General features: G+C 43.5%; 1 protein-coding gene across 1 annotated transcript; it reads left to right on the forward strand.

Annotated features, from left to right (window-relative positions):
* Positions 1-771: 771 nt before the first annotated feature.
* On the forward strand, positions 772-4,525 carry LOC141715180 (uncharacterized). Its single transcript, XM_074518658.1, has 4 exons — positions 772-1,481; positions 1,632-2,488; positions 2,639-4,203; positions 4,304-4,525. Exons 1-4 carry the CDS (start codon positions 772-774, stop codon positions 4,523-4,525), a joined length of 3,354 nt encoding a protein of 1,117 aa, XP_074374759.1.
* Positions 4,526-10,417: the final 5,892 nt, after the last annotated feature.

A 10,417-nucleotide genomic window follows, 5' to 3' on the forward strand; every position in this document is an offset into this window, starting at 1 on the left:
TCCCCAATCATCGAGCTAGTGGAAGAAGATGCTGATGGTCGGGAAATTCTGCGGGCGGATAACCAGGGAGCCACCCATCTGCACCGGTCTGGACGTAGTCTCGAGGAACGCCGACAGGCGGAGTCGATGCCGGAGAATCAGCAACGGGGCTTCGCCGCTTTGAAAGATCACTTGGGGATCCGCTTGGGCGATGATGACTTAAGAATGTTGTTACTTGAATGGGAGAAAGAAGCTGATCGTGGAGATGTGAAGCCCCATGATACAACGCGTGTGCCCCTGAATTCCCAGAAAAATCGGGAGCGGCACCGCGATCCAAAGCGTGTGCCCCTGAATTCCCAGGAAAGTCGGGAGCGGCACCGCGATCATGAGAGAGCTCCTCCCCGCAGATCGCTGGATCGATATGGTCGTGGGTATGGAAACGATCGTTGGAGAAGGCCTCAATGGAGGGGAAGAGGTGAAGGCCGAGGTAGATACTTAAAGGGATACCGTCGCGATAATTATCGCGGTCACCTTGATTCTCGCTGGAATAACCGAGCAGACAGCTATGACTATGCGGAACATGATGATCACAGAGATGTGGAAAACTACGATCGCGGTACGGCTCGAGGCCGCAGCCATGGTCAAGAAGAAAATCAAGGGAGAAATTAAGGTCGAAATCCCGAAATAATTGTGATACCCGAAAACGCCCAGAACACGAACCAACAACAAGCCCCTCCAGGAGGGAATCAAGTGGAGGTACCTCCATTACAACCCCAAGGTCCGCAGCCTCAAATGCAGGCCATTTCAGGCGTGGGAACTTTCAATGTGGGAGATCTAAAAAGGCTACTTAACCACCTGGAAGGCAGAGTGACGGCCACAACTGAAATCCCTTCCCCATTCTCGGTGGTGGTAAGAGAGGCACAATTGCCTGCCGGGTATCGCAACACTACTAGCGATCTCCGTTTCCACGGAAACTCAGATCCGGTGGAATTCCTGGGACATTTTAACATAGAGATGAATGTGTACCAAGTCCCGGACTTGGCTCGATGCCGTCTCTTGGCGGCAACCTTTAGAGAAAGTGCCCAGCAGTGGTTTCAAAAGCTCGGGTCAGGAGTGATCACTTCCTGGGATCAGATGAAAACTCTGTTCTTGACCAAGTTCCAAGCCGCGGTAAGATACGCGCCCTCTGTCACAATTCTTGCCAATGTTAGGCAAAGGGAAAATGAAAGCTTAACATCATACTTCAAAAGGTTCAACGCTGAATCTACCAGCATAAGGGGAGCATCAGACGAAGCCCTGAAAAGCTTCTTGATCGCAGGATTAAGGGTTGGATCGGATTTTTGGAAGCACTTACAAGGGAAAGACCCGGCTACTCTAGCAGATGTCTTTGCTTTGGCAGAATCATTCAAAGCTATAGAACAATCTTTGGAAGAGGTACAACCGACTTCACAGGCGAGTCAGAGAAGCAAAGCAAGGAAGAGAGATAGGTCTCCAAGCCCAAGGTACAGAAGGAGTAGTCGAAGCCCAGACCGGGTGAATACCGCAAGCACGAGGAGGGGATGGAGTCCTCCCTCAAACTAAGACTACAGAACAAGCCGGTACACGCCTTTGGTCGCATCTATCGAGCATATCTTCGAAGTAAACAAAAATAGAGGGCTATTTAGAAAGCCTGAAGCTTTATCATCATGGCAAAGCAAAGACAAGAAAAAGTATTGCGAATACCATGAATCATCTGGACATAACACGCATGAGTGTCGACATTTAAAAGATGAAATCGAAGCGCTTATAAAGGAAGGATACCTCGGCGAATGGGTAGTCAAGGAAGTAAGGAAGCACAAGGATGACAGAGCAAAGGAAGAAGAAAGACAAGCCCCACGCGGGTCAAACAATGATACTCTGGAGGAAAATAAATTCGTCAGGGATGGCAGCATCCGAACAATCTACGAGGGGGATCCCGGGATGGAATGTAGTAACCGAGCCTTGGCAAGATACGCTAGGGAAGCTCGATTCAGGCCTCTCACGGACATTCATAGGTTGGAAACTCGACCGCCCAAAGTGTTTAAGGGCGAGTCCATGGATATTACCTTCAGAGAAGCAGATTCCCGGTGGGTACATCATCCGCACAATGATGCACTGGTTATTTCCATCCAGATTGGAACCAAAAATGTCCATAGGGCCTTCGTGGATAATGGAAGCTCGGTAAATATCCTCTACTACAGCACCTTTAAGAAGATGGGGCTACCTGATCGGGATATGTCGGGGGAAGATTCGTGGGTCTATGGTTTTTATGGTGCAGGAGTTATAGTCATGGGATCGATTCGGCTGCCATGTACTTTGGGGGAAAGCCCGTTGTCGGTGACAAAGATGCTCGAGTTTAAGGTCCTGAATCAGGAATCGTCCCACAACGTGTTGCTGGGACGACCTTTTCTGCGTGAGATGAGGGTTATTACTTCAATCCATCACCTAACCATCAAATTTCCAACGCCAAATGGGGTAGGGAGTATAAAGGGTTCTCAGCATGACTCTCGGGAGTGCTATAGGCAAGCTATAAGAGGCTTTAGAAAGGACTCCCACGCCGAAGATACATCGGATGATGATCAAGAAAAGAGCATGGAGCAACCGATCGAAGAAATCTGAGTCCATTATTATGTTGAGCAAGAGGATGAACGTCCTTCCGGGCTGCCCCCAACAACGCTGTTCTTGGAAAACGCAATCAGAATTGAGATACTGGAAGAAGAAGAGGCATCGAACACCATAGTCCAAGCAGATTTCGATGGGGAACGGTTAGAAGGAAGATTCGATGTCTTGCAAAGCCTCGAACAGGATGAGCGTGAGGTAGATGCCCTTCATCCTGAGGGAGCGCCCTTACCCGCAAAACAGACCAAGGAAGTTGATGCCCCTGCTATGCAGGGCGCGCCTTCTAAAGAAGTTAACGCTCCCCCTAAAGGGGATGCGCCTTCTCTACAAGACAATGAAATCCATGATTCGCCTGACCTGGATCCCCGGATACCGATGCCGACGGAGAAGATGGGGCCAGCAGAAGATATGATTGAAATCCCTGTCGATGAAAAAGATCCGAGTAAAGTTTTGAGAATAGGATCTCAGTTGGCACCAAGGTTGAATGGGGGTCTTTCAATATTTCTCTTGGCGAACCTTGACGTATTTGCATGGAGCCATTCTGATATGGTAGGAATTGACCCAGAGATAATGTGCCACCAATTGAATATCGACCCCAAGCATAAAGGAGTTCGACAAAAACGAAGGGCCGTAAGCGGAGAGAGAGCTATAGCCCTAGCAGAGGAAGTAGAGAGACTCCTGGACGTCGTACTAATTCGGGAATCCTTCTACCCAGAATGGCTAGCAAACCCGGTGTTGGTAAAAAAGTCCAACGGTAAATGGAGAACATGCGTGGATTTCACTGATCTGAATAAGGCGTGTCCGAAAGATAGTTTTCCCCTACCAAGAATCGATCAGTTGGTTGACGCCACGGCAGGGCATGCCTTGCTCAGCTTCATGGACGCATACTTTGGGTATAACCAAATTCTTATGTATGAGCCTGACCAGGAGCACACCTCTTTTATTACTGATAGAGGGCTCTATTGCTATATCGGAATGCCATTCGGTCTGATCAACGCCGGTGCCACTTATCAAATATTGGTAAACAAAATGTTCAAGAAGCAGATTGGGAAGACGATGGAAGTGTACGTGGATGATATGCTCGTAAAGTCAAAAAGGGCGGAAGACCACATCGCCGACTTAGCTGAAATGTTCCATATTCTGAGAAAATATAAGATGAAGCTAAACCCGCAGAAGTGTGTGTTCGGTGTGGAGTCAGGGAAATTCTTGGGATTCATGGTCAACCACCGGGGGATTGAGGCTAACCCGACAAAAATCAAAGCTCTGCTAGACATAAAATCTCCCACCAGCGTCAAACAAGTACAGAGCCTGACAGGAAGGATTGCGGCCCTAAATCGATTTATCTCAAAGTCATCAAATAGGTGCAAAGAATTCTTCAAGGCAATCAAAGTAAGGAGGAAGGATTTTCTGTGGACTCCTGAGTGTGAAGAGGCTTTTCTGAAAATCAAAGAGCAGTTGGGAAATCCTCCGATGTTGGCCAAGCCAGAAGATGGAGAAATATTGATTCTTTACTTGGCGGTGTCTGAATACTCCGTCAGCGCGGTGTTGGTAAAGGAAGAAGCAAGCCACCAGTGGCCCATATACTATGTGAGCAAAAGGTTGTTGGATGCGAAAACCAGGTATCAGCATGGAAAAACTGGTATACGCTCTTATTCTTGCGGCACGAAAATTAAGACCATACTTTCAGGCTCACGGAATAGAAATTCGCACCGCTTATCCGCTTCGGCATATTCTACATAAACCCGAATCGTCAAGGAGAATGTTAAAATGGGCAGCAGAGCTAGGACAATTCGATTTGGAGTATTGTCCTCGCACGACAATTAAGGGACAAGCGCTGGCTGATTTCATACTTGAGTTCGATGCAGAAGTTGATGACAAGGCCATAGTGTTGGTGAAACCTACCTCGTAAGGAAGTTCTCATGATGAAAAGAGGTAGGTTCTACCACACCCTTGGTGGATATTACATGTCGATGGGGCCATGAACAACAATGGATCAGGTGTCGGGATTGTCTTGGTTACTCCGGAAGGGCACCGTTTGATGAGTGCTATCCATTTCAAGTTTTATGCTACTAACAATGATGCTGAGTATGAAGCTTTGATCAACGGTCTAAAATTAGCCCTGAAGGTGGGAGCCATGAACCTGATAGTCCGGAGTGATTCTGAATTAGTTGTGAACCAGGTCAACGGAGGTTTCCAGGCCCGGGGACCGCGGACGGAGTTATATATGAGATGTGCACAACGCCTATTAAAATTTTTTTAAAGTGCCAGGCTAGAAAGCGTTTCGCGGGAAGAAAATAGTAATACGGATGCTTTGGCCAAGATGGGGTCACAGGTGGACAGCGTCCAACTTGGACAAATCCCTTTGGGAATCCAGGAAATCCCAAGTATTCCGGAGGTGGAGGTGTTTCAGACGCAAGAAGTCCCGCGAGAAAGCTGGATGAACCCCATTCATAACTATATTCAGACAGGAGCTGTACCAGAAGACAAACTACAGGCTCGACGCCTTCGGTACCAGGCTGCAAAGTACGTTGAATACGACGGGATATTATATAAAAGAGGATTTAACCTACCACTGTTACGTTGTGTGGATATGGAAGAAGGAAGTTATATTCTCAGAGAGGTGCATGAAAGGATTTGTGGCAATCACTTGGGGGGTGGTTCCTTGGCATTAAAAGTACTCAGACAAGGATCCTACTGGCCAACTATGAGAGAAGATGCCTTCAATTTTATCCGGGCTTGCGATCATTGTCAGCGATTCGCCAAATATTCTAACGCCCCGGCATCTACCATTACCTCATTGGCAAGTCCTTGGCCTTTTGCCATGTGGGGAATTGATCTCATTGGAGAGTTGCCCAAAGTAAAGGGGGGTGTGAAATACGCCGTGGTAGCTGTGGACTACTTTACCAAATGGGCAGAGGCTATGCCACTAGCCACGATCACGATAAAGAAGATAAGGGATTTTGTTTTCAAATCAATAGTATGCAGGTTCGGTATCCCCTACAAACTCATCTCGGACAATGGGAAGTAGTTTGATAGTAAAGAGTTAAGGAAGCTTTGTGAGGACTTGAAAATAAAAAAGGACTTTGCCGCCGTTTACCATCCGCAGAGTAATGGTCAGACGAAGGCCATAAACAAAATCATAAAACATACCTTGAAGGCAAAGTTAGAAGAGAAAAAAGGAGATTGGACAGAGGAGATGCCCATGGTCCTTTGGTCTTACAATATGACCCCTAGATCGACCACAGGAGAAACCCCCTTTCTTGTGACTTATGGGTATGAAGTCATGGTTCCCGTGGAGGTAGGAGCTGGATCCCTCCGGAGAGGCGTGTTTGTTGAGGAAGATGCAGAAGTTAACTAGAGGCTTCACTTGGATTTGTTAGACGAAGCCCGAACGAACTCTCAATTAAAGCTTGCTGCATATCAGCATAGAATCGCAAGGTATTTCAATAAAAAGGTAAAATCCGTGTCGTTCAAGGTTGGAGATCTTGTGTTGCGAAAGGTCATGCCTAACACTAAGATAGCTCAGCACGGGGTGCTTGGAGCTAATTGGAAAGGACCGTATAAGGTCAAAGCTATACTTTGGAAGGGAACCTATCGCTTGGAAGATCTGGATGGTAAACTTATTCCTCGAGCATGAAATGCAGAACATTTACGGAAGTATTATCAGTAGGGTGTGGCTGTGTCCCCCTTATTTTTTGCTTAAATCTTATGTAATAGACTAGTAGCAAATAAATTCCTCCTAGCCTAGGGGGGTAGTACACGTGACTGCAAACTTTGGAACTAGTAGAAGGAAGAAAATTTTCAAATAATTTCCCCATAGAGCATAATAGCCATGGAACTGGTGTAATTTATACACTAGAGCGCATTATCAATAAAAGGAAAAAGTTACTTTAAATTGCTTTATCTGCTTGACATAAAAAAAATTCATTTGAAAAACACTAGAGGCGCGCCCTATGTCGAGGCGCGCCCTATCGAATAACTGTTGCTTTATAACATAGTATACATATGGCTAGCCAAATGAGCTAAGGTAAAAGTCCTGCATCTTAAGTAAAATATCGCAAAGGTATTACTGATAAGAAACAGTACGTGTTATTTGCAAAAGAAATAAGGTGCGCCCTCATTGCTAAAATGTTACGGAAAAGGGGACAATTTTGAGATCACATAAAAAGAAAAACACCCAAAAATATGTTAAATATTAAAGGGCGCGCCCTATAATAACATAAGTCATGACGAACTGACTGCAAATTCATGGAAACATGATACAAAGGCGCGCCATCATGGAAGTATGAGTCATGATTTTGGAAACATGAAATGGCCACGAAAAAATAAAAGTGCCTTAACAAATTTTTATGCATACGGGAAAAGATAAAATCATATTAAGTCATACGAAATGTCATGATGCAAAGCTAAAAGAGTAGCAGAAAAATAAGCCATACAATTTTGCACAGCATCAAAAGAGGGTTGGCTCCTCATAAGTATTTGAAACTTTAGTACGAGTGCAAGATTAAACATAAATCAAGGCGCGCCCTGAGACTGGTCTGTTGGAGGAATAGTTTGAAGAGGAACTGTAGGATCAGCTTCAGGCGCGTCCTTGGGGCTTCCTCTCGTGACGCGCCCTCACCTTCTTTCTCCTCCAACCCAAGTTCTATCCTCCTCGCCTTGATTTCAGCAGCGTGCTCCTTCTTAAATTCCACCATCTCAGCAACCGTCTCTTCCCCAAACTTCTCGAAAGTGTAATCAGGGTCATTGGCCACAAAACCAACCCTGTAGAAGTGAAAACCATTGGCAAATGCTTCATCAGCCATTTCCCTCTTCTCATCAGGCCAGCCCGTTTTTTGTTGCTCCTCAAGATACTCAATACTCAAGTTGGCTCCACCAAGCTCAGTGTGGAGAGATGTAGCCTTTTTTTTGGCAATCTCTAGCTGAGAAGTAAGATTGGCCACCTCATCCTTGAGAAAGGAGATTTCAGAGTACTTAGCTTTAATGTCCTTGGCATGCAGCCTCTCTAGGCGCGCCCCCTCTTCAAGAAGTTTGTCCACCACTCGGGTGGAGTGGACGAACAATTGGCAAGATGCCTTTATAGAGGCACGAGCGGCATCTCCCAAATCCATGGCTTGCCACTGTTCCACTTCTTCATCTGAGACGTGAAGGGAACCCATGGGGCCAAGAGCGTTCATGTAACACCCCCAAATCTGGGGTCGGGGATCCGGGTTGTCACGAGTTCCATTTCCCTTAATAACACCCAATCTTAATAAACAATCAACTACTCTATACGGTGACCCCACAATAAACACACATAGCACAAGTTATAGTCTCAGAGATGAATATCCAAAAAATAACACGAGTCATTTTATTCCAAAATTATATGCCATTACACCTTAAAAGGGTTTCTGAATAGATTTACATTTCTTTGCCATTATTACAATTGATAAAGATACATAAGTCTGGTACATCAAAAGTTGAAAGCCTAGCATATTGGTAGTTCCTACCTCAGCTACAGCGACATCAACGCCTATAGGAAACTACGGAACGTTTCCTATCCGCTCGCGAATTGGGAGCTTGGTCCTGATCATCTTTTCTATCTATTGTTGTGTGATGAAAGAAGAAAGCAAGGGTGAGCAACAAGCCCACCAAAATAATATATATAATGATTAACTATATATGAGCATTCTCATAGTACTCATGAAAGTCTTGGTCAAGAAGAAATGAACCAAACTGATATTTTAACGCGACCAAGTCGCAAAATATTCAGTATATATATATATATATATATATATATATATATACTTTTCAAAATCTTGGAAGTCCTCTTCCATGCATAATATACACAGAGTTCCAGTTTATAACTGTATAAAACTATCGTTGCAAGGTGATTTCATATATCTAACCTTGTCTCAACGTTTTTGTGAAAATCTTTGTCATGCATAAGATAATCATTAACCAGATATAAGTTGAAAAGATGAAGTTACAAGATACTCCAATATACTTATATCTTTTCCGGATACTACTTGAACTACCACCGTTCAAGGTATCATCAGTTTCAAAAGTTCATCACATAGATGAGACTACAAGAAAAGACTTGAATAGATTCAATCTTTGAAATATCATTATAAATAATGAAGTTACGAGATACTTCATTAAGTCCCGATATATATATACACCTATATATATACATTTCATACACTCCTTGAAAACCTCTGTTATGAAAATTATAAATAGAGTTGCAATATCCAATGAATTTGGAAAGGAGAAAACCTTGGCATAAACCCGATATCTTGCTGATCAGGCAAAAATACCAATAAGTAACCTTTTCTACTAGTAGATGGATGAATCCCCCACCGGTCATCACCCTGGCCGTATTAGGACCTTGTGCTGGACCGCCACCCGGCCTCTTACGCGTTGATGGACTGCCACCCAGCCACTTACACTTTGATAGACCGTACCCCGGCCTGTCGCTTATGCCGACTCAATTAGATGGACTTACTTCCCGACAGTTGGGTAAGTAATCAATTCATTTATCAAAACAGCAACCTCGTTGTGAATGTAAAATGCACCACAGAGCCGGATCCCCTAGGTTTTGAGCGAGTATTTAAATCCCCTTTGAGAGGAGGATCTTAAATATAAAAGAATGAGTTTTGAGATCCGCCCTAACTTTTAGAAATCATTTTGAAGACTCGAAAACATTTTAAAGAATGTTTGGAGTACTGTTGATTTATTAAAATAAATCAGTCCCGATATATTAGAAATATCTGAATATTATTATTTAAATAATATTCTCATAAAGATAATCCTTATAAAAATAATCGAAGTAGAATTTAAAACTCATACTTGAAATGGATATTAAATAACCAAAGATATACTTATATGAAAGTACTATCTTTATTCGAATAATCAAAAATAAGTTTGATTATCGAAACATTATTCTTTAATAAAATAAAGGATATTATTAAATAATAAGCGGAGTCTTAATACCTCGAATGAATATTATAAATAATATTCATTAAATAAAATAAAGTTATCGAATAAACCTTATTCGATTAATAGTTTTGAAAACTATATATATATATATATAATATACTCGGGAACATTGCCTCCCGGTTTAGAAAATGTTCACCTTTGGGTCCCCTATATTAAGGGTATACGCAACTACTGCTTATCTCTTGCATAGGTATTATGCAACTAATAAGCATTTGAACCAACAGATATATAAATCAAGAATACGAAACAAGCATGCATATATACCATATCACATGCACCAATATATCGCAAGAATTTGCTAATAACAAATATGTATTTATCACAAGATCATGCATATACACATATACATCACAACAACAGTTATACGGGTAGAAAACTTGCCTGAGCGACTGGGGGTTACAAATGGCTTGGGACGAGTCTGGTAACCTATAAACAACATATAAGTTGGAATTAAACCAAAGTCGCTTATGAATCTATACTTTAACCAATTAGACCCCAACGTTCGCTTTTGCGCTTAACGATTCACTTAAGTCGCTCAAGTACCCTCGACTCCACCATTTTTAATAAATTAACCATTAAGGGTTTTCTTAGGACCTCAGCGCTTACCACTTGCACCAAAACTCCGGAGTGTTAGTGAGGTGCTACTTTATTCCCTTAAAGGGAACAGCCAGCGCCACGTTTCGAATAGGCAAGATGCTGGATATACCCAACAATCCCCCCCCCCAGCATATTGCCACCAAGCAAATGCCTTACGTTGGGACTCGAACACGTGACCTGCTCTGATACCACTTCTTAGGACCTCAGCGCTTACCACTTGCACCAA

Source organism: Apium graveolens, chromosome 3, assembly GCF_009905375.1.
Source record: "Apium graveolens cultivar Ventura chromosome 3, ASM990537v1, whole genome shotgun sequence".
Lineage (NCBI taxonomy): Eukaryota > Viridiplantae > Streptophyta > Magnoliopsida > Apiales > Apiaceae > Apium > Apium graveolens.

Coding starts and splice junctions, on each gene's coding strand:
- LOC141715180 (XM_074518658.1), top strand. CDS start 772: ATGCAGGCCATTTCAGGCGTGGGAACTTTCAATGTGGGAGATCTAAAA. Junction 1,482..1,631: donor GATAGGTCTCCAAGCCCAAG/GTACAGAAGGAG, acceptor AAACAAAAATAG/AGGGCTATTTAGAAAGCCTG. Junction 4,204..4,303: donor ACCAGTGGCCCATATACTAT/GTGAGCAAAAGG, acceptor CCATACTTTCAG/GCTCACGGAATAGAAATTCG.